This window comes from Fusarium graminearum, chromosome 4 (assembly GCF_000240135.3).
Source record: "Fusarium graminearum PH-1 chromosome 4, whole genome shotgun sequence".
Taxonomy (NCBI): Eukaryota; Fungi; Ascomycota; class Sordariomycetes; order Hypocreales; family Nectriaceae; genus Fusarium; species Fusarium graminearum.
The window spans coordinates 2,150,818-2,175,435 of NC_026477.1; the positions used below are offsets into that span (position 1 = coordinate 2,150,818).

Sequence of the window (24,618 nt, forward strand, 5' to 3'; positions counted from 1 at the left end):
TCCGAAGGCAGCAGTTTAACCAGATGCTAGCTCCGCCACGAGTGATTGATTGCAATTTCATCAAACAATGACCCCATAGCTCAGCAACCGAGGGTAACATGAGCAGACTGAGCATGTTACCTTTCAGGTCGCCAACAATCTCAGCCGGCCGCTTGGGCCGTGGACGATCCCCAGAGCCTTGGGTAAGTGGGCTTCACCGCACGTGTGATTACTTCAATGGAGCAGTGACAAGAGGGATGCATCGTAGAATCGATAGGCCATCAGACGTTGATGGGACCATCTCACCTCCTCGGTAGTCAACGTCCGGACCCGCGGCTCATCAAGAGGTTAGAGGAACTTTTGAACCAAGTTCCGGCAGATGCAGATTTCACTGCATTGGGGCCCCCCCCATCTTCCTGTTGTTTTCGTGTCGAGTCAGGGGATAATGGGTGAATGGAGAGGCAGGACGAGGGGACCGTGCCGCCCAAGCTCTGGGGTCCTCGTCGCGGTGTTGTACCTGGACTTGATTCTTGAGAAGAATAGGCCAAAGGTGGTTGGGCCTGCAGTCGTCGATACCTGTTGAGACAAACGTAAGATCGTTAGAGAGGGGGAGGCGAGAAGTGATCGACATTCACTAAGCTTTGTCTCGTGCCTTTGAGTGGTCCCCGAAAGCGGAGAACACAAACCCGGTTGAAGAGAATGTCTATCTTTTGCCTTTCAAAGTCATGGCAGGTCTTTTCATCTGTGTTGTCGCACGTGAGCAGCCAGGTGGGTAGCAAAAAAAATAGGGACTTGAAGAAGTTCAGACGAAATAATTAGATCACACTTAGTGCCTGTATGCCTAAGAGTGGTCTAACATTTATGTCAATTGCTAAATCAGTATCGGTTTGTATGCAACCCGCCTGGCAGCCTTTTGGATCGTCTAATTTGATGGTCATGGCACGCACTGGAGCTCGGTACCCATGTACATACATTTACGGCTTGATATGGGGACTTGAACAATGTGTTCTTGGTTTAGGTCTTGTTCTCCTATACCAGTTGTGATTTTACCGTACAGTTGGATTGAATAATATGCAAGGGTTAGCAAGACATCGGAGGTGATAAGACGCAGATGCTGCCAGGGTGTGATAGGACGACGGAGAAAGGGATAAATTTCGTCGCAAAGTCTTGGTTGTCACGCTCCATGAGGTGATTTCCTTGCTAGACCATAGTACATACAATCAAGTATCCATCTATTCGTATAACCGGATCGTTAGCACCCACTGAATAGCTTCGTGTCATCACGATATCGGTGTTGATATCTGTCAAGGGTGTGTCAAGTGGCCATTTGCACAAGTCCTTGAAAGCCAGCAAATGAACCTCAGACACTCGTTGAGGACCATCGAGATGCAGGAGTAGTGCCCCTTCTGGCTATGATTTCATAGCATCCATAAGTGAAGCTTTATCACGTATTCAGCCACGGCCCAAAGCTACTGTACGGAAGACAGCTCCGGACATGATAGTTTGAGGTCGAGCCTTGCATCGCCACAGCACTAGCTGGACAGAACATGACCTCAAGCACAGAAAAGACGAGAGATTGTGGTCATTCTGTAAAGGCTCAGACTGGCTCCTGGGCTGTTTGCTTCTGATACCCTAAGCGTAGGTCTCATGTTCTTTTGCTAACCCCTGGTATAGTAAGACATGCAGTGGACAGGGCAAGGTGAATTATGCTGGAGGATTTCTCATCACAAAAATATTGGGCCTAGAAGCCGTTCGCGTCGGGCTTGCTTCTGGAGCGATATGGCTTGTGATGGGTCGGCATTTGAACCAACGCCTTCAACTTGAGTTGCTTGTGATGTGCGGCCGCAACGGCTGATCACCGTACTGAAGGGGCGACGTGTAGATCTCCCCAGAAGGCTGAGGTTAAAGCAAGCCAAGGCACCGGAAGGTCGGATTTGGCTGGATATTACGCTTTAGTAACTGCTTCCTGTGATTGTCGCTGTGCATACAAGATGTACGTCACATCGGTTGGATGTTGGGACGGGAGAGCAACCAAGTTGACCCGCCGTGTTACTCATTCTGGAGGAAGAACAGCAAGTGCATGTGGAGGTAAAATATCTGCCAAGGGTAAAGTAGACAAGGTAACAGAGACGGGAGAGCAAATGAGCACCGCGGCTAGAGGCCGGGATAATCGAGTAAATCGAGATGAGGGAATACCATGTTCCGTAGGACAGTGTATAGCAGGCGATTAGTTTAGTCACCGAAAGAGGGTCTGGTAGGCCAAGTCTAGTAAGCCGATCAGGTGATGAGACGGGACAAGGTAATTAGGAGGTGGAAGGAGGTGATGGTTGAGCACCTCCTCCAAGCAACCTAAGTAAGGCAATTCAAATCCAAGGCAAGCCAAGGCAATGCAGTGGTGGGTCATGCCATTCTCAGCAAATGCCATGAGAGGAATGGGAAGGAAAGCCCAATTGCGGTGTGCTCTATTGAGAATAGCCTGTAATTCTTAGTTGTAAAGGTTGTCAATGGTGGAATGAACTCAAAAGGTAGAAACGGCAGGCAAGCACAGGACGCAAAAGCACCTATCAAAGAAGGCGAAGGCAGCCACTAAGGCTAAACATAATTACGGACTAAAAAAACAGAGTCCAAGCGACGAGAATTGATAGAATTTCTTTGTTTCGTTTCTTGTCTCAACCTTGTTGCTCCTTCCGCTGGCATTGGCTCCTGGCGAGGCTTGCTAGCCCAGCCCCGAAAGCATAGCGTTGGTTTTAGTACCTGAAAGGAATGCGGCTATGTTGACATCCGCCAATAGTCAGAACAGGTGCCGTATGTGCCTTGCTCAACCAAGGCTGAGAGTGACGATGTATACAGTATCACAGTGTCACGTAGGCAATATGTTGCTGACTCTTGCTCAATTCGGTAGCATTCACTCAGAGTGGCGAAACGAACTCTCTCCGCAAGGGTTGGTTGGTTCGAGAGGAAGAGAGGAAAGCCATGGTTGTTGGTTAGATCAGGTCTCGTTTCTAGAGTGGTGCCCAATATCTGAGATACAGACAAGGGGATACGACCACTGTGCTGAATACTCAGGACAAGGCTGCAGGAGCGCGGTGTTGGATGGTTGACGGTACATGAGTACACACTGGCGCTGTGGTTCTGCCGGGATCCAGTCCGATGGGTGACCAAGAGTAGTAGGTGGTTTGATCACAGAATCACGCATGCATAACGAAATAGGGAAGAAAAAAAGCAATATCAAACTCAGAAGTAGGTAGCATTGATCTCAGGCTTGGACAGATTGCCTCACTTCTCAGATTGTGGGTTTATTTAATCCCTACAGGAAATCCTATCGACAATCAGGTGAAGAACAGAATATAAGAAAATAACTGATCTGTCTTATACATGGGCAATTAGCCAAATGTGCCTACAGTATGGAGTAAACTGTTCTTCTCAAGTGACCTAAATGTTTTTGCTCTGCTCTATCCGTACGCTACTCTACTCTGGCTGGTTACTGTACCCTAGCACCTTCCTCCTAGCTCGAGTTCAGCCAGAGCTATCCATGTCCCGGCATCAATCAGACACTAAATAAATTAAACCCGCCAGCCTCCCCTGCCATGTACCGTGTACTTGCTCTCTACGATCACTCCTGCCCCACACATTTGAAAATACACCCCCACCCTTCCCTTCCCCCACATCAAAGCAAAAAATTGTAGCGTACAGCGCTTATCCCTATTCGGCCATCTGCGGCAACGAGCAACAAGCTCATCGATGACGTCGACCAGGTGGAGCTCGGCCGGGTCTTTGCAGCAACGGAGCCGGGGGACCCTACCGATAGCCTCTGACGTCAGGGACCCGTTTTCGAAAAACGGTTTTTCACTTTGGCAAGACCTGAACTGAAAATGAGAAGGAGTGACACATGGACTGTGCGAGCCTATGGGAGTTTGTAGAAACAGAAACAAAACAACCTTGTGAAGCTTGCCGTACCTAGTAAACTCCAATTGCAATCTATTGTGGATTTACACGAGTCGTAAAGATAGGAAACCCATGTTGCTGAACGCAGGTAGGTAGATTCAGTACGTCCCTGCACTTTTTTTTCCTGGCCCCAACTCAACTCAAGCACACGGGAAAAGTAACTATGTATCCACCCAAAAGGATGATATCAGGTGTTTCAACGCGGTATGGCTTCATACTCGGTCTACCCAAGTAAGACACAATTGGCCATTTATTTCATCATTTACAAACAAAGAGCATATCTATTACCAAGTATTTTGTCACTTTGTTTTCACGTCTGGAGCGACATTCAAAAGAAGGGGCAAACAAGTTCGCTTCTACTAACTTGTGTGCTAAGGCCTTAAGTCTTTTTTACTTACAACGCTTCTCCACGCCCCATCAAATCGTCTCCATTTCTGCAGTGACACCTCGACCCTCTGTTTTTCTCTCTTTCTATCTCTCTCAGCTCAATTGATGAAATTTGACATCTTGCAATCTCTCCAACATAACCTGTCTCCACGCCGTAGAAACTTAGCAAAGAAATCGACAGCCTACCCCTGTCCATCTTTTCTGATTGCTCTTTTTCTTTCTCTTTTTGACCTGGCAGCCTTCACAATACCCCAAGCCGTTATAGTACTAGCCCCCTAAGAAGCAGGACCCTGAAGATCCCATCGCGGCGCTTCTTGCCAAAGACATGAGCGTCCGTGACAGCATCTCAAACGCGGATGAGGAGCCTAATTTCTCCGTCGACGTCATACTTCCGCCCTTGACGCCGTCATTATTATCGTCACGTTTAAATCCCTCTAATTAATCCAGGATCTTTACGAATGCTGCATGCCGACGTGTGTTTCCTTTTGGCTTTCGGCTGACCAAATACAGTAGCCACGCGCCTGTGTGAGGCAAAAGCTAGGGGCGATAGATAAGTAGTATGTAGCCGGGCGGTCAGTGGTTCAGGCTGTGTGCGACTAAAAGGGGGCAATATTGGAAGTGTGTGACTTTGATAATCGTACCCAAATTTACAGATGTACTCCAAATACTGAGTTTTCGACCATGACACGGGGAATTCGCCTCAAGGGTCCTGAGCAAAGGCATGTACTCCATGTACACTTGTACAGTAAGGTACGTGATCGCCTGTAAATAGAGCCTTTTGCACTGCCCCGGAGCCTCTGTCATCTTCCTACAAGTGCACCGTCTCACAACTTGACCAGTCTCAGACCGTGAATCCACCAGCACGGTGCCGGATCTCGTGAGTTCCGTGACCGGGCACTGACATCTCAGTCACGACAAACGTCATATCACAGAGTCAAGTCAAGTTGAGTCGTGGCATGGCACAACAAAGCACTGCACCGCACCGCAGCCCCCCTTCTTCTCCTCTCGTCTATTTCGGCTCCCAGTCTCCGCTGTCGCAATGAATGCTGTACTATCCGCATGTGTGTATGTGTATGTATGTATTCGCGCCAGGCAAGGACGCGTCCTTTTTGCCACAGAGTTGAGTTGCCCAACGTGGACATGCTCAGATGGAGTAACTTAGACGCAAAGTGGAGGGAACCTCCCAACTGTGCAGGCCAAGGCAAACGATAAAAAACGGTACCGTTGGATGGCGCTTGACTCGGCAGCCCAAGATATGCATAATAGGTGCTAAGTGTAATAAAAACAACCCCTTCTGATATGGCATTTTCAAGTGCGGTTTCCGAATCCTCCATTTTTCTCTCACAATACGACAACCCTTGATAGCACGGTACGTAAAAGCATAAGCTCAACAGAGATCCATCCGTTCTGTAAAATTGTGGCTTGCCCAGAGATCGAATTTGAACCAACAGAAAGATGAGACTTAGTACTTTACAATAAGACAATACCTACTGCAAGTACTGTACAGTCGCAGGGATGGCCTTACAGTTGCAGTGCAGATGTAAGTGACCACCAATCAGAACACCTCTAAAGAGTACAAGGATGGATTAGACACCGGAGGGAATTCAAATGAGCATGCGGAATTAAAGCGCAAACAGAGATTCGGATCCCAGCAAATGGAAGATAGGCATTTCCCATTATACTCCACTAGAAAGCCCCATCTCGATGCCCATGTATGTACTGTACCTACCTACCTGAGCTAGGAGATATTAGATTTTCGAGACTGGAGATGATAAAACTTTCTGGAAGACAAGAGTCAGCTTATTGTCTAGTTCGAGAATTAATCAAAGCCGTATGGATGCCACGGCCATAAGCAGCTACCAATTCATCTCGTGTTGATCCTTTAGTCAAAACCTTCTAGTAGTCTTCGTCGTCTTGTTCTTTTCCTTCTCTCAATACGTGCCGTAATAACACCAAAACCAAAACCAACACCACAGCCCACTCCACTCGCAAGCTAGTCCTTATTCAATATTAGCACGCCATCTACTTTCGAACCCCCAAGCCTCTAATCTCATTTCATCTCATTCCCGGCTGCAAACCGGCCGAGGCTCAACTCGGATCTGATACCAACCAGACAAACTTCTCTCAGAAAAAAAGCCCTCCATGGGATCAAACCCTCCGGATGTACCATGTCACCTGCGATACCGCAAGACCAATGGAAAGGATACCATACCTACTAGGTAGATAGGTAGATACATAGGCAGACATCGACCAAGGACCCTCCAACCCAATCGTACCTCAAAGTTAATCTATAAACACCATTTCCTCCCTTTCCACCCCCACAAAGCTTGTCCGGTCTTGACAATGCCGCCCGACTCGATGGCGATACCTCTTGGGGCAGGGATGGACACAACTTGAAACGCCGGTTTCTGCTATTCTCGGTCATGATCTACGAGCAATAACACACGACCTTGCGACTTGCAAAGGGGGGGGGGCCTTCAGAGAACCGTCCAATTGTTCCTGTCCGCCCTGCAAAATTAATCGCAATACGCAGAGTACCCAAGCTCCTTTTGCGTACATGGACAGCTTTACACTTCTTTTTCCACTTGCATGGATGGAATAGGGGTTGCATTACGCGTCTGTGTCTCAAATGCTGTCTGCATCCTCCCGATCTCCTTATCGTGCAGAAGAGTATCATTATTAGTTAGACGTTGATTTTGAAATCTGTAATTGAGTTTCCTCGGTAAATCCGCCCTGCCCTGTCCTGTGATGCCCTGCTTGGCTCGACGGTGTCAGAGTTGCCAGGGTCGTACATACAGTAGTAGGCATTGTGCGGCTATCTTACATAGCACGAGGTGGTGCCTAAGTTATTCAACAAGAAGGAGGGGAGTGGAAGACCATTCAGCCGCCTCCGCGCTTATTGTCTTGCCCCTTTACTATATGTGCTTTGCATTTTTTGCTTTCGCTGCCCACTACCAATACTGTAGATAGTTCGAGTCATGGCATTTCCCAAAACAGTATCCTGCCATTCACTTGAGATACATGGGATTGTGTCAATTGCCCATCATGCTGTATAGAAATAAGTTCCTCATCTAGTTTTCAGGTACCAGTTAGTTATTAGTCAAGCACTTCAAGCATATTGTAACGTTTGAGAGGAAAATGTTGTGGTTCAATCTCAAGTTTAAGTTTAATTCTTGCGAGACTGCTTAACCTCTCTACCTCTTTCTATGGACCTTCTCATCATCTTCGTTGTCGTACCCGGATCTAGTCAACACCCATGCCTGTTGCACTGCACCGTTCGGGCCCTGGCGCTTTCTCAACAGACCTGTCGCGCATGATTCGAAACGGGTATATCGTGACCATAAATGTGAAACTAATAGTACAATCCTCCTCAGATCCATTCGTAATGCCTCTGACACCCTCTCTCATCTAACTCAAAGAGTACCCTCGCCGAGGTAATGTCAACATTGTCCTGAAATATGGACATAAGCGATCGCTTCGAAGTAGAACGCAAGGCAGCGCGTGCCTGAACATGCAGAATAATAGGACCACAAACGTAGTCAACTCCATAAACGCCGTGTGGAAGGGTATCGGTAGGTCGGTCCAGCACTCCGCCTATTCCCATCCCAAAAGACCCAATATCATAAAAAACCTGAGATGGTGGGTACGAATAAGACCCAATGCACCGTAAGCGATAGACTCGAATCGTATACACCCCAGCTCCTCGCCTTTGCTCCAAATCCATGATTCCTCTTCCTTTTCTGGCCCATTTCTCTATGCCGCGCTAAGCCGTGTTGCAATAATGTTTGCAGATGATAAAAACAGGACGATTAAATGTAAATAATGTCGGTCGATTAGACTGTTGTCTTATCGCCAGGTCGTCGAGAGCCATTCTTCGACAGTCGTAGCTCAAAAATTGAAAATGCTGAATCGCTCAACTTGCAAGTTGATGTCGTTTTAGTCCGAGTGATGGTCCTCTGAGCCTGCCTCTGAGCGTGCATCCCCGCGGTGAACCTTTCGGTGTCGGCGGAGGTTGGAAACTACAGAGAAATGTCGACCACAGCCTTCAACCTCGCAGGCAAAAGCTATGAATTGTCAGTACATGGAATATCAGATCGATTTCAAGGACATTGTACGTACGCTTCTCGCCAGTGTGGCTATACATGTGAGTTTGCAGCGAGCTAGGACGAGTGAATCGCTTGTCGCAAACCTTGCACTTGTGCTTCTTTTGAGTACTGGAAGACACCTTGGAGCTGAACTGCCCCATCATGGACTGGGGAGCAGGGGGGATCTGGGAGCTCATCAAGCCCTGAGGTCGAGGCAGAGTCCTTGAAGAGACAGACTCAATGTCAGAGCCAGCGGTGGAGTAATCAGAGACAGAGTCGCCGTAGTACGAGCTGAAGTTGCCACTTGAAGAGATGGAAGAACTGGTAGAGTGGGTAGAAGGAAATCCATAAGAATCAACAGAGTCTGGAACGGGCTGGGCGCCGGGAGGAGAGTGGAGTTCCCCCGTCTCTCTGAAGGAAAAAAGGTGTGACGACTCTGGTCTAGGTGATCGGCAGGCCGACGTCTTTTCGCAATGGCTGAGGCGACAGGGTTGGTGCGATGAGGTAGGGTCGTAGGACCAAGCAGCCAAATAGCAAACCAGGGGTGTAGTGGGCTGCATAAGATGATGGAGACAGTCTCTCAATCCACAACTCGACTTGACAGACAGCCCACGGCATCCAGATAGTAGCGTCCGCGGTGCCCAGCGCTGAAGAGATCAGCGACTTTATGGATAGATTCTAGTCAAGAAATCTTGAAAAGGTCCCTCATCGCGAGTGTAAGGAAAGAGAGATAGGCGTGATAGCGTCACCGTGGTCCATAATGGGTTGTGAATGTAGGATTTTGAAGCTCAAATAGTCATGTTTTGGAAGCCCGAATAAGACCAGGCCGGCAGTGAATCCTCCAGTCTCAACTAAAAAAGTACATAACACTTGACAACGCCAACACGTTCTCTGAAAGGGGGTGCGATGATGGCAGACAGGTAGAATTATGGGGTACGCACTGGCCATTACAGGCAGGCCCAGGACATGTAGGGAGAGGGGTGGTTGTATTCTGAGCTGAAGGCAGAGCAGACAACAGAGTTGGAGGTGGGTAAGGCTACGGACGGCAGTTTGCAAAGGGACCCCCGCTATTCAAGGGCTGCCTGGTCCACGAACGAACGCCACTGATGTGGAGGGTCTGAGATGAAAGACAAGGTAGGAGAGTACGTCCTGGACTGGGAATTGAGGTGGACAGCAGACAGGGCGGGATTATGCAGGGTCTGGTCAAGCCAGAAGGAAGCGTGCCTGTAGATGACTTGTTGCGACGCGGGCGGCGGGTGGGAATCGAGGGGTCTTTCAAGCCACTCAACGGCAGCACATCGAGGGATGCTAAGCTTGTTTAGTGCTGTGGGAATTGATTGCAACGAGCTTCTCTCTGAGTGGACTCTTGCAGTGGGTGTTGTCGAGTCGTGCGCTTGGTCATGGGGGGACAGGCAGGGATCATAGGTCAACAAGCAATGCCAAGGGTGAGAAGAGGAGTTCAGAGACGTACCAGATACCTCGACAAAAGCTAAAAGTCGCCAGGCTCATCGGGAGGCGTCGGCCACAAGGCGCCCCTGTCGCGGATGGGTGTCTACCCATGAGAGCCCTGACGTAAGGTACGTCAGGAAGCATTACCACTAAGTGTGGGTGGAACTCAGAAACGAGACAAGAAACGCTGGGAACGCAAGACGGTGAAGGAATTGAAACAGCCTTTAGAGACGACGCTAAAGGGGGGGGGACCAGGCCAACAGAGGCATACATGCCATCGCATTGCATTGCCCATCGATATTTACATTGCCTATGCCATGGGGGAGAGTGGATGGTGACTAACTAATATTGACATCAGACGTCCAGGATAGCCTGGGACAACATGGCAGCCGACTGACGTTGTGTCCCCTCTTGAAAGGTGATAGATATGGGCGCTTTCGTGAGGGGAATAGCACAAAACCTACTAATACCTGACAAGACCGTTCAAGGTCAGAACAAACCTCAGGACCCTGGGAACCTTTTGGCGTCGCCGTCATCATGCTCCAGAGAAGAGGTGGGACAGCGTCACTGTCATTAGAGCAAGGCACGCAGAGTCACCCTGTGCCCCCAAAATGGTGTTGCAGTGATGCCATAACTGCGCGCATTTGCGAGTCGGCGTTGTTGCCCAACTATGAAGCTTTAAAAAAAAATGTCCCCCTACATTCCCACCTGCCAAGTTCAGTTGCATAGAGCGGTCCTTAAAGCCCTCGTGGGATACTGCAGAGTATTGCACATATATGCCCGACGCCCGCCTCTGCTCTTGGTGTAGTATCCGATGAGGGCGGATAATTGTTAACTGTGCCTAGACGACTAGTCCAGGGTTGAAACCCTTGCCTGCCGCCGGTTTCGCTGCAAAGATCCAACACCCAGTAGGTTGCGAAGATGGTGCAGAGGTGCCGTATCGGTCACTTTGGCATGTAGGTTGATGTCAGCAGTTTGATTTCTTGTGTCCTTCTGACTTGCCAATGGCAGTTCAATTTTGATGCTTGAGATTGGTACTGTAAATTTTAGTATATTTAGCCACGCCCCGTGCTTGGACTCCCCCATCATGAACGGACCCTCTGCTAGTTCGCTGCAGCCTCCACATGAGGGAACGGCGTCTGAGATAGAAGCAAAGAATGTCTTATCGCAAAATGAAGCACGGTTGCTGTGACATGTATTATAGTTGTAGGGGGAAGAGGTTTGTGTGTGTGTGTGCTTGTTGGATCCATTGTTGAGAGCGACTTCCTGTTGATTCAGTGCAACTGTCGTTGTGATGGATGCACTGTGCCCTTGCTCGTTCTTTCCCCTGTTTTGGCAGGTAGGAAGAACCCCTCCAATACTGCAACCAATAGACACTGTGTGGGGATAGATCTTTCCACAAGATCTCTACTTACCTGGTAGGCACTACATATATAATAGTTTTTTTTTTTCTTCCTTTGCTGTCTTCTTCACCTCATAACATTGGCCATCGTCAAACTATCTATTACTCGCTCGCATGGTACCTTCAATGCCATTCTACATGTATACGTTTTTCTGCGTCCTCTCTCCCTCCAGCGGCCCTCATTCATTCTTGCGCTGCTAAGGCACCAAAGCAAAAGTAAGTGCATACGCTAGACCCGCCCGTTCACTGTAGTAATGATGGGAGTGGCGCCCGACTGACATGGGTTCTTGGGAGCACAGCCAGTCATCAACAAAGACAACCCTCCCTTTCTGACGACCCGCTCCGGAAATAACACCTCACTGTCTGGGACCGTGAATCTGATGTGACCAAGCATGGGAAATGCAAAAGGCCACCAGGAAGTTACTCCAGGTATGCAACGGACTTGATAGGGGCCAGGACGTAGTCGGACCAGCCGTCGCAGACCGCTACGAACTAATTATTTGTAATTCCCTCTTGGCTGCAGGTACTGGCCAATGACACTACCAATAACACTTCACACTCGTCACTTGGTCCAGTCGTTTTGCTTTCACGGTCTGATACTGTGCTTGTGTGCCATATGTATACCTGTCTGAGCGACTTGGTGTGCGTTCAACAATGGTAATAGCAGTTGAGCCGCCACCCACGTTGGAAAGCAAAAAGAAACTCCAACACTATTCAACGCCACTCAGAGCCGCCGGATTTAAGGGGAAGTTTTAACCAATTCCACACATGCGACTACGGATACGGTTCGCCTGATACCTGCTGAACCAGTGAGTATCCGCCAAAAGCAAATGCGGCGTCTATTGAGTTCGCTGTTGCAGAATCAAATCACTAAGAAGCGCAATCGAGAGTGATTCATCAGAGAGGCGTGCTCTCCTTCAGGTACCTTGATGGCTGTTGTTTTGATCGTAGCAGCCTGTCAATACCTCACGCGGAGTGCGGCCGAGCCTCCTACAGGCCACTAAGAAGACAGCCCCGGCCTGATTTTCCTAGAGATTCGAGCTAGGCTTGTCAGCTATTCCCGATTGAAAAAAGGGTAGACCGAAAGGGGATGCTTGAAACATATTTTACACAAGGGACCCTAGTAATGTTTTGATTGTGGTTATCTCCCAGATCTTGCGATCATCATTACTCTCCGGCATTGAAGCTGCACGTTGTGAGCGATGCCGACGCTATTGTAGACAAGCGTCAAGCTCGAATGTCGATCCGGCTTTTAGACACACCAACTGGCTTTTTAGCATGCGTTTACAGGAGGCCGCCTTCGCTCTCTCTGTACGTTGCTAGAAGCACGAACATTGACAGACCGCAAAACCAAATTGCTTCACGCATCAAAAACAAAGGTCTCTGCACAGGTATCAAATTACACATGTTGCTCACCACTAACTAGTTCGTCCTGATACCCGAGATTGACGACCTGTCGATCATCATGGGGCTATCAACCGATACAGACGTCCCACGTATGATCACACTCAATTGGGTCATAGTTTCACGAGGTTGCACATCCCGATGCTTTCTAGAAGCTGAGATTGTTCGTACAGACAAGCAGCTCCCTGCTTGGGTTGCAGAGATCGGAATGTCCGAAAACTACCACTGTTCGTGCCTTCCATCACTTGTTGCTCCTCAAGATTGGAAAGGGTCAGAAAAATTGAGCGATGTGGGTACGTTGTTCCAATAAAGACACGATAAAACCACTCAGGGACGGCCTTGTCGCAGGGGCATGTCTCAGACTCTACCAGCATTCCCCAACCCGCCTGAAATGTCCCGGTGAATGCAACCTAGACGGCGCGCCTGTCAATATCTTCTTTTCCAAGTTCGACTTCCTATCTAATGAAGTGTTTCTCACCAAGCCTCATCTCGTCTTCAAGATTAACAAGTGGATTCTCTTGATATTACAGCGAAAGAAGAGCCGGTGGCGCTGGTCTGAAAGGTTACAATGTTTCCAGAGTGCTTGTTTCCCCAGACTCAGTTGGAACCCCTTTCAGCACAGATACAACTTCACTCGTTCTGACGTAAACAGCCCGACCGTCCAAGCAGCAGTGTTTAGCATACGTGCCTGTATGATAATGGGATCCCGCGCTAGGGCTTGATCGTGGTTTGCTGTATCGCATCTTACGACTCTAATATCAAAATCCGCAGTATTTGAATATTACCCCCATGGTTCTCATACAATAGCAAATTACTTATTTCAGCCAACATGTTGGATTGAGGGCATGCAACGAGAATCAAGCTAGTATTGACACACCATTTGAAACGGAACAGCACTAACACATACCAAACATTGGCAACCTTGAACAACTTCGCAACATTTGATCACCCCAGATTGTCATACGTAGATCTTGCTCTGTTGGTCTTGACAAACCCACGGCAATGGTTGAGGAACTGATGCTCAATCCACGCGACACGTGTTGAGGGCACCGGTGCGGCGGTGATCTTCAGAACCAATGTTCCATGAACCGATCTGCTGGGTACAAATTACAACATTGTGCAGTACTATAGTAAACTGGATCTCAAGAGTTACCTGACTGAGGAACGATGCACATCTTCCCCGGTATTTGGGGACCATTTGATGCGCCGCCAAGGCCAACTCCTGGTGACAATCAGTACAATTTTTTGAGGAGATAGCTGCAAGGGATCAATTCCGCAACTCCCGCCCTGTCACCACGAGTTTAGTATTACAACTGGTCCCATGCAACTCAAGAGGAGCCCTGTGATGTCAGTGGGTTGAGTTTGAGTGCAATATACGTCTGGCTAAGCACAGAGCAGAGCCCCTCTGTGTCTGTGCAGGCTCATCAGTCGTCTCGGCCGGTGCGTCCGGAGTAACTCAGTGACAAGACAGGCAATTGGACAATGGATTCACAAAACAGTGTCTGCACTGACTAGACAGACATGGCGGCGGGGCGAACGGTAGCCAGTGCATTTGGCGTGCAATTAGCAGCTCGGGAGACAGCAAAGCCGGCGCCACGGAAGGAAAAAAGCATAGCACAGGCACGAGTCAAAACAGGAGCCGGGCCAGGCATGTCGTGGAGACAATGATCGTTTTTGGCATCCCGATAGCGGGTCATGAAAAAGACAAGACAGGTCCCTGAAGAACAGAGACCCGGTTGGGTTTTTCGCGGATCTCAAAAGCCAGGGCTCAATTTAACCACTGCGGTTCAGCTGACGCGGCAATTCTAAACTACCACTCAATTAGAAGAGATATCAAGAGTGGCTCCTATTTCCACAAAGCAGCTGGGCGAGGGGAAGAAGTCCCTGGCGACCGTGCGCATTCTCACGCCCGCTGTCCTATCCATCTGAGAAACGGAAAGGGTGCTCAACTACGGAGTATGCATGCTATGTACCAAGACCATGGCCACCCGGCTCCAGTACTGTGTATTGTCGAACATGAACCTTGACTCCAAGGCGGGGCCATGGCATGGCAGAGGGGTTCCCAAGTACTCGGTATGAAAATTTGTAACACTGACGGTGGATTTGATCACGGTCAAAGCAGAACGACACTGAGATCACGCATTATATCACTTGTCTCATCGAGGTTTGGATGTGTATGTACATACTGCATCCGTACCAGCAGTATCCGTACTCTGTACATACATTCCAAGACAATGCCCCTGGTAGCCTCACGGTCTAGCTCGTCTAGTATGAACGGCTCCATTCAAACGATGCAAATACAGACTTGCAGTGCATTTAGACTGCAACTGCAGACGCAACGTTGTTTTCTTTAGCGGCTCAGCAACTTAAACGTAACCCAAATGGGCAAGCACTTGGCGCCACCGGAGCAGGGTCACCAAGAAACGAAGGAGAAGCAAAAATAAGGGACCTTCAGCTGATGTAGTCAGTGACATGAAAGGCATGCATGGGCAAGGCTGGCTAGCTGGGCCAAACTCTTGAAGCCATCACGTATTGTACACGACATTGGACAGGTTGGTCCGTACGAGGGGAGACTCTCAAGAGTCCCCAGCCATCAGTCCAGTCCCAACAAGGTTTTGCCAGGCCTAGTGCCAGGATGGGAGATTCCTGTTGCTACTGGGGTCTGAAGGATCTTTTGCTCTGCCAAGCTCCATTCAATTTGCCTTAGCTCGTCTTTGAGCACACGGTCGCGGTACTTGACCAACCCCTGCGCGCCTCCCGCCTTGTCTTGTCTGCCTCAGACAAGTCAGTCACTTCCCTGAGAGGCAGAGGCACAAGCAGAAGCGCGCTACCGACTCAGTGCCGGGGTTCCACTGCTCCCCCATTGTTTACCCCGGTACATGTTGACAGTCTAAAATGTAGTCTAAGAGGACCAGTCATTTTTTCCTGTTGAATCATTTGCATTGGCTTGATAACACGGACCGCACTTGAGGCTTGAGTCGCACCTTCCACCAAGGCGCAATCCGAGCTAGTGCTACGGCCTTGTCATGTTGTGTTGCTCTAGCATCCTTCTCTTGACTCTTGCAAACTTCCTCAGGGGTGCTTGCTCTGCCGTCCTCTTGGAAGAGCGCTCAGATTATGGCGTTCTTGTGACAGACGAGGCGCCAGTCCACCCGCGATGTCGCCGAGACATGCAAACGGAACGCTCCCTCTGGCTCTGGCCCCGGCTCTTGAGCTTTCCTGGAACGCCATGTTCTCGGTCAAATCAATACGCATACAGAGTATTAAGCCAGCACCACGCATATGAGTGGCTAGCGATTGCCAGCTTTGCTGTACAACTACAATGTGATGGTGAGTATTGTATGTTTCTCTACCTCTACCACTATCTTAAGTGCTGTTAACTTGTATCCGTACCCCACACCTCTGTGTTGCTAAAGGCAATCAATGACACTGCAACTCACGCGTCTATTTGCCCTTGCCATTGTCTATGCCCATCGACGATGTGGCATTAAATACAACCGGCTGGCTTATGTGATAGACGCCGACACCAAGTCTTCCTGGGGTACCTTATACCGCCTTGTGCTCACATCTCTGTCTTCCGAGATCTCACCCAAGAAATCAGTTTTTGCCGTTACTGGTGTCCATTGAGCGCTATCTGTGATGCAATGGCGGCGCCGGTAAGGGCCTCTCCCGTGATTCTGTTGGTTTACCGGACTGCATCCGTCCTTGCAGCCTTCGGTCGGCGCTTGGAAACGAAGAGGGGAGGAAAGGAGAAAACCTTGCGTCATGGAGCATAATGGGTTTGGCTTGTTGATGACCCTTGGAATCCTGCTTGACAGGGAACCGACCTCTTCCTTCACCCTTCCAGTCGACGTTGACAGTGACAGACCAGCAAAAGAGGGCTGCGGCGGGGTGATAAGGTAGGTATGCCTGCAGCGTCATCGATCTGCCATGCTTTGCTAGCCTAGGGACCAAACCAATACCCGCAAACAGGACAGCGCAAGACTATTCTTTGTGGCAGTTTTCTATTCTCTTACGCGATAATCGGAAGCATAGAACCGCATATGTGATGCAATTGCTTACACAGTAGTAATCAATCAGCGACGTCGCGATGATTGTCCAAAACAATAGAGAACACAGCGACTAGATGCAATATTGTGCAGTATCGTAATAACCCTGATCCGATCCACTCAGCACGTAGACACAAAGTTTTCTTGGCATTCATCACACAGTTTCCAGGGCGTGCTGCTCAGCTGTGACAGTGGATAGTATTATCAAGGCTTCTTTGTCGAGCATGTTATAGTAGCCCAGCCTTTTGACCACCAAAGCTCCAGTCTCATACGCCAGTAGAGAGACATAGGAAAAGACAACTGTTTGATATCGTGTGACGTAAATACCATTGCAATTGGATCGCCTCCTTATCCGTTGTCTCTTGGTTTTGAGACAGTCTTATGACAGTGGAAACTATCTCGATCATGACCCCATGGATGGATTGTTGTAGGGTAAGCTGAGCGAATTGATTGATGTCACGTTCACGGTGATGGCAACTAACCTGTGACGTTGCGATACGACCCACGGATATCGTGTCAAGTTTCCAGTGTGTTTGCATACGAGGAAGAGCCTTGCATCCGAGGACATTCCGAAACAAGCGTCCATTGTTCAGAGTTCAGCTGATGCCAACATCTGGTCATGGAAGTCAGCATCGAAGTTTACCAGTTGAAACGTGCTTGAGCAAGGGCAACCTCGTAGCCACTGTCAACCGTGCATTAGGCCTGCCCGACGATATCCAACTGCCGAATGTCTAGTGAGTCCACTCTGCCTTCTTTTTCCCTCCGGAGGGTGTGTTCTCCGTCCAAGGCCATAGACGAGAAACTGCAGACTAATACAAGTTTGCTACCCCATTCTCACGACATCAGTGTCCCAATCGGAGGGGGTTCGGACTCTCGATACCCGCAAAGTCAAGGCCCAACTCGAATATGGGCTGATAAAAACAAGTGTCGAGGACTCAGATGCTATGGTAGCATCGCGCGTCTATCCAGTCCCACCAAAGGAGCGCGCTGCTAACAGCATAAGGGTCTATTTGGCGAACTTGGTGAAAGGGTCACCAAGTAATAAGGGTCCTTGCACGATGTCACATATCAAGGAATGTATGAGAAACAATCACCACTCAGATTAAACTACCAGTAGGTGAACGGATTATCTTGTCAGCTCGGTCGGTGCTAGATAGCCTTTTCTAACTACAACCCTATCGACTGAATCACCACAACCGGAGCCGCTCATATGATCATCACAACCCCTCCAAATGACTCAGATTCTTCCTCCCAATCCCTTCATGGAAACGAACTATCAAGGAGGATCGTTGGCACAAGGCCCCGAGTCCTCACAAGTCTTCAAGGCGTAGACCGCTTTGACTAATGTAATGTACAGCGAGAGGAGACAACGAAAAGCATGTCTCCACAAACAAAGGCATCTATGCACAGACGGTGAAGAAAAGAAAAAAAAAGGCAGGTAGACATTAACCGATGTTGGGTCATGACCTCATGAAGTGAAAAAAGAGAAATGGGAGTGAAATAAGTAATGAGGTATGGGGGAAGCTGGTGTCGGAAGATTGGGGATGCCCTCTGCAGGATCCAGCCGAAGTAGGGGTATAGTGTCAAGCTGAAGCCATTGAACAATGCATCCTCGGCCCATAAAGCCAGAGTCCATATGCTCAAACAAGGATCTCAGTGTGTGATCCCCCTTTTCGAAAATAGCAGGGGACCTCTATGGTCCGAAAATAATCCCGTAAACCTTTCCAAAACGCCAAAGGTATCAAACCAGATATGCATGTAGCTTGCTAAAAACGACGACATCTTAAAAGACTAGGTATCTTTTTTCTTTCTCTAGACGCGAGGTGGTGCACCGCCTCGACCGTGGCCAAGAGACTCGAGTAGTTCATGAGGCGGGATGTGTCGCATTCCGCTGCCTCGGTCGTACATCGAAGTAGGCGCAGGGACGTAGCCCTCGCGCTTCTTGCGGATACGATCGAGAATGATACCACAGAGGACAAGAAGAAGCATCAGGCCAAGTGCGATGGCAAGGCCGATAAGAACAACGAAGCCCAAAGCCATGTGCTTCTCTGAACATGATATTAGTATCCATCATATAGATATATAACACAGAGCAGGAAGCTTACCTTCTTTGAAGAAACTGTCCCTTTGAGAAAAGATACTGGCAATGGTACCTGGACCATCACCCGCCTTTATCGTCATTGCATACGGTTGATATGCTGTGCCGTTGAAGAGAGCTGCCGAAGCGACCCCAAAGTCAGGAATGTCGATGGAGCCTGTTAACATCAAGACCTGATCTTTATCCAGCAGGTCGGCGTCTCCGTGATCTTCTGTGACGGAAAACACCTGCAGGCCACGGATGATGGTGTCCGATGGCAAGGAGGGCTTAACGGTATGCCATTTTTCGCCATCGTACTTCATGACAAAGACAGAGTCATCCTTACTAGAAGTACCAGCCACCCAAAGCTGTTGATAATCGCTGGATCCAGGAGAGATAACTGAGATAGGACCGGGAATGTCTTCAGAACCGGGAAAGTTGGACCAAGATTCCGCATTGGCATCCCAACTTGAGAGATAACGCTGGCTCGAGCCATTGCCACGGAGATCACCACCGACAACAAGTTGGTTCTTGCTCATCCACAACAAGCTGAAGACGGTTCCCTCGAGTTGACTGCCTGGGCGGTTCCACTGTCCAGAGTTCACGTTGTAGGTGCAAAGACCAGGACAATCCAAAGCACCAGCAGTCTCAAACGAGCCGCCAACATAGACATCGCCAGAGTCACCGGGACGAACGGCAATAGCTGCAACGGTACCATTGGCGCCCGAAACAGAAGCAGGCTGTGAGTTGAATGACTTCGATTCAAGATTGTAGGAGACAAGACCGCGAATATCAGTCCCGTCAATGGTGCCACTGATATCGCCGCCCGCAAACAAGATTCCATCGCGAACAGCAAGAGCGACGAAAGTGGAACTGTTGGAAATATCAGATCCGAGTCCAGTCACGGTATCGTCCTCGAGAAGGGCGATGTTCTGGATTTTCTCGCCCTTAGTCGACTCAGTAGTGAAATGACCTGCGAGGACAGTGATGTTGTAGTCGTTATCATCATAGAAAATGCCGGTTACCACGCCAGTGGTGTTCTTATCGAATGAAGTTACATCCCGACGACTTAACGACGAAGACTTAGAGTCAGACGTGGAAGTGCGGATATTGAGAGGAAATTGGCCGAGACCCTCATCTGAGAGTGTGGCAGCGCCGCCTGCGCCGAGCTGGGCGGACGAAAGAGCACCGGCGTATAGAGATCCTCCGTCCATAGGAATGTCAAGAACAGCGGCCGTGAGTGAGCCACCAAAAGCAGGGTAGTTGCTGTCGAGATTCTGTAACCAGTTGCCCTTGGAAGCCACCCAGATGGCGAAGCCGTCCACTGAAATGGAACTATAGTCATCGAAAGCGTTGCACGAAGAGAAGCTACCAGTGAAGGCAATCACTAATTCGGGCGTATCCGCGGTGATGTTGACCATCAATGGCACAGCGTATTTCACGGGGCCGTCTACGCCAGCTCCCAGTGGGCTCCATTTGTCCTCCTTGGTGTCGTACACGGCGACGTTGTCCAGACCTGTGACAGGGCCATTGTCGGTGTTGGAGAAGTCTCCTCCAACATAGAGCTGCGTGTCGTTAAGGTACATGGCAAAAACTTCACCATTGAGGCCACCACCAGGCTCCTTGACATCGTCATTTTCGATAATAGCGAGAATGTTGTCGTGATCCTTTGAGGTGAAGTTGCCGCCGACGTAAGTGGTGTTGCTATCAGTAACAAGAACAGATACGCCGGAGCTTCTGTCGAAGCTGGCACCGAGTTTGTTGATTGGTGAGTTTGTAAGGCTTGACGTGTTGACAACGGCTTGTTCAGGGTCGAAGTCGAAAAGACCATTGAGACCACCAGTAGAATTGGTAAGAGTGAATTCGACCCTCTGTGCAACAATGGTCAAGGGGTCAATTTCTTGACCACCAACCGGGCGAAGGGTCACAGAAGGTTTGAAAGATGCAGAACTCTTCTCAATATATCCGAAATAAATCTGGTCGTATTTGTCGAAGTAGTTCGTTTGGAATAGTTGTGAAGTAAAGTTAGTATCCTTGCCATCGTCGCCTGACATAATGCCTGTGATGTTAACACGACCTCTTGAGTCGCAGGTATCGTCGGCTCGACAACCTGGGGTGTAAATGTTCACAGAATAATTGCCAGATTCCATGATGTTGGGGTAGAACGTGACGGAGATAGATTCGGGATCGTAATCGTTATTAAGCTCAGTAACCAGGTACTCAGAACTGCTCTCCAAAGATGGAGAAACCGTCCAAGGCCCAGTGTGAGTAGCCGAGGAAGGGTTCTTGACCCCGCCGCATTTCGGCTCGTTGAAGTCAGAGATAGCGTAAGCATAGATGTCGCTCTGATATAACTCGATAGCCTCCAACCCACCGCCGTTGCCGTACCACTCAGAAACAGCAAGGCGGAATCGATTCATGCCAACACGGTTCACAAACGTGAAATCTTGGTATTCATCGTTGTCAAGAAGAGGGCACTCGCTAGTGCAGGTAACGTTATTACCGCTCTCTGGGTCGACATACGTTAGGTTCATAATTCCGTCGATAGGGTAAGCGACGAAGCGAAAGGTCTTGGTGCCGCGGCCATCCTGGCGGGTGTTTTTGAGTCTGAGTTTGGTGGGCTCGAAGCCGAAGGAGAAAGCGGCTTCCCAATAGCCAGGCGTACTGTCTTGCAACAACCAAGGGCTTGACGAAGATCCAGGACAGACAATATCTTGGGGGTCAGTTCCTGAACCATTGTCATCGGTGATGTTTGCCGTCGAGAGATTGATAACCTGGCTGATGGATTCGTTTGGGGCGCTCGAGTTTCCTAAACCTGTAAAAGTGCCACCGAAGATGATGTGCCCGTTAGAAGCTTTCGTGATAGCCTTCACAGGACCGTTGAAGCCAGCAAACGGCAGGTTTGTCCATCCGTCTGTACCGACCCATGCGATCGCGTTGGTGGAGTTGGCGCCCTTAAAATTACCACCCACGTAGACCGCGTCTCGTTCCTGGTCGCAATACACAGCGTTGACCTCGCCTTCGATTCCGTCCAGAGGTGTGATTTTGGTCGTGTTGGGGTTGAATAGTGCGACTGCCTTCGATTGTGTGCCGTCCAAGCTCGTGAAATTACCGCCTATTACCACTCCCTGCATTTCTCCGTTACTGAGTTGGAATGAGCACATGGCTCGTATCGAGGCATCGCTAGATAATATTGAGGTGAAGGCACCGTTGGGCAGTTGAGCTAGAAGTGACTCGCTGCCATTAGAGTTACGGGGGCTCTCATTCTGCCCCTCATATTCGTAAAGTGAAATTCCATCGAAATCTCCGACTATGCCGATCCTGCCTAAATTTGAGAAGTCCAAATTCGGTGATGGTACTGAGTTGAAGGTGATGGCTTGTGTAAAAGGCGCCAGAGCTGCTAAAGCCACAAGGCTGGAACCTAGAACGGGACCTAGGCCATGGCGTTGGCGCGCCGATGGGCCACGCCGTTGAAGAGATAATTGCATAACTGTGAGTTTTCGCTTGCTGTCGATGTAATCGATGTCGCTAACGTGTGTCGCGGCGCAGTAAAGCCAGATCTGATGAGTGTCGTCGAGAATGATTCAGGTCGCGCGTGCATCTCAGGATCGACTATGGGACATATCAAGGGCGATCAATCGCGTTTCTTAACGGTTGAGGCGGGAGCGAAGTGGATTGAGGTGTATTAGAGAAAGCCGGCTAGATGTAAACGCAGGAAAAGATCGTGGACTTTGATTCGAATAATTCGTGAGATTTGTCGCTGTGAAAATCGCTTATTAAAAAAATCATCGAACGTGCGCAATTGAAATTGGAAATCGTGGTTTGTAGGATGCAAGTTGAGCGGCAAGCGGTGCTACCGTAGCATGTATGTGGGAAATTGCTAGCGATGGCGATGTCCGTTCTCTAGACGTGCATTGGATTTTCCAGTGTCTGGCCACTAGCCCGACTTGGTTAGACTCCTATCTTACTGCAATGCGGTACCTGAGCATGGATGTAGGATGGCGACGAATAGTCAAGCAGCAACCGAAATAACAGCGTCGCAACGAGGAGGGTGGAAGAAACAAACAGAGTGCATCAATGGATTTCAGTTGTGCAAACGCAACAATCAAAAAAGTCTTCTGTAGCCGTCAAGAAATAAGGAGAAAATAAGCGTACCGTGGTTTCAAGATGTACGACGGAGGTACGTAGTGCAGTAACGGAAGTCGTGCAACGGCGCCACCTTAATCAATCCAACACCCAATGAGCTTGAGAGTTGCAGCCCAGAGTTTGATTATCGGCGAGCTTCGTCCTCGTATCAAGCAATCTCGTTGGTGACAACAATCTTCTAATAGATCAACATGCGATTATTTGCTGGGTGATGATCTTTCTTTCGTGTTCTGCCGCGTTTAAAGTGCGGGGTGGGTTGCTTGTCTCCGAGGCACGCGTCTGGGTAACTTATTCGATTAAAGATTGAGGGACAGATGTCGTGTCTCCAGGTCGACAACCGCTGGAATGCAGTCAGGCTGTATAGGATGGCTGGGAGGTCCGGGTCGCTGCAGATTGACGAAAGGGCAGTAGAACCGAGATAAGAAAAGAACGCGGTATTAATGAGTGCGAATACCGAGTACCAACCAGTTGAGGCTGAGCGGAAGTTGGTATTCAAGTGTTGTCGAGTTGACGTGGGCGGTGTAAATTATGTACAGCACACTGGTAGTGCTGACGGGAAACAAACAGTAGAGAAAAAGAAGAAAAAAGACGAGAAGAGACGAGTATAACGAGTGACAGTTTGCAATAATGCAAAGGTTAGGATCCTCCTCTCTCACGACAGCTCTAAGAATTATCACGGAGAATGAGGTGAGAATTAGGAGAGACCGGGAGGGAAGAGTTGTTTCCTGTCGATGCTTTGGCTTGGCTTGACTTGACTGGGGGCTCCAGGGGGAGAGTGGAGCTTCCTTCTGCAGTCCACTGTGACTCTGTGAGCTTGCTGGGAAACAGCTACAGAAGCAATTGCCAACTCGACTGCATAAAATTCATAAAATCCATACAATTATACGTCTTAGGTGCTTCAAATCATGCGATCATTGCAGTATATAACTTCCATTCAAGAATTGTCGAGTACAACATCTCTCATGATATGTATCATTACGAATGTTTGCTATTCTTTTAACTTACCTGTCTGACTGCTGATCCCCTTCATACCCATGTCCAAGTCGTGCGTGGCTTGGAAGCCACCAAGGCTAAAGTTTAGGCGATCAGCTCAGACAATAAAACTCGGCAGTGCAAGCTCATTTTTGGTGCTGCCACCTGCCTAATCATTTTTTAGACTATGCTGCGCTAAAAACTCAGGAGGTTGGGGGTAAGGCAGGGGTTTTTAGTTGTGGCATCACAGCCTGTTGTGGGTTGTTACTCTTCTTTGTCTCTGAATAATAGGGTTTTGGTGGTTTGTATTTTGCATTGATAACCGAATGGCAACCAGGTTGGTCCAGCTGGAAGTATGGAATGTTTGCTTCTGGTGCTTACAGAGTAATATATTAATAAATGAAAATTTGATTATTTTGTACTATGCAGGTAGGTAGACCTTGCATGATTAGGCACACAGGGGCTAGAGGCACATGGATATGCTTGCAAGCTACCAACATAGGTACACACGACACTGCTATACGAGGCATAACTCACCGTAGCAACGACTTTATGCTGGTAGCGAATGTCAGTCCATCTACTCGGATCTATAGATCACGGCTTCGAGAACATCTCTTACAACAAAACCATCCTTCTTCGTCCCTGCCTGTGGCCGCGTTAGCTCGCGTTTTACATCACCAACGCAAAACTCGAGGTCTTCTGAAACCACTATGGATCGTGTTG

The 24,618-nt window shown here is 49.0% G+C and overlaps 4 protein-coding genes across 4 annotated transcripts; 2 read left to right on the plus strand and 2 right to left on the minus strand.

Moving 5' to 3' along the window:
* Positions 1-5,610: 5,610 nt before the first annotated feature.
* FGSG_13050 (uncharacterized protein) lies at positions 5,611-6,189 on the plus strand (the record flags this gene model as incomplete). The annotated part of the gene is given in 5 exon segments (XM_011328444.1): positions 5,611-5,623; positions 5,625-5,680; positions 5,819-5,851; positions 5,871-6,023; positions 6,064-6,189. Coding segments are annotated over 5 exon segments (381 nt in total).
* A 2,058-nt stretch (positions 6,190-8,247) lies between these two features.
* On the minus strand, positions 8,248-8,779 carry FGSG_07052 (uncharacterized protein; the record flags this gene model as incomplete). Its single annotated transcript, XM_011328445.1, has 2 exons — positions 8,248-8,375; positions 8,431-8,779. Coding segments are annotated over 2 exons (477 nt in total), but the record flags the coding sequence as incomplete, so codon positions are not given.
* Positions 8,780-12,525: 3,746 nt separating this feature from the next.
* Positions 12,526-13,041, plus strand: FGSG_13051 (uncharacterized protein; the record flags this gene model as incomplete). The annotated part of the gene is made up of 3 exons (XM_011328446.1): positions 12,526-12,558; positions 12,674-12,944; positions 12,983-13,041. 3 exons carry the CDS (start codon positions 12,526-12,528, stop codon positions 13,039-13,041), a joined length of 363 nt encoding a protein of 120 aa, XP_011326748.1.
* A 5,471-nt stretch (positions 13,042-18,512) lies between these two features.
* On the minus strand, positions 18,513-22,766 carry FGSG_07053 (uncharacterized protein; the record flags this gene model as incomplete). The annotated part of the gene is made up of 3 exons (XM_011328447.1): positions 18,513-18,748; positions 18,806-22,337; positions 22,746-22,766. 3 exons carry the CDS (start codon positions 22,764-22,766, stop codon positions 18,513-18,515), a joined length of 3,789 nt encoding a protein of 1,262 aa, XP_011326749.1.
* Between the last annotated feature and the right edge of the window lie 1,852 nt (positions 22,767-24,618).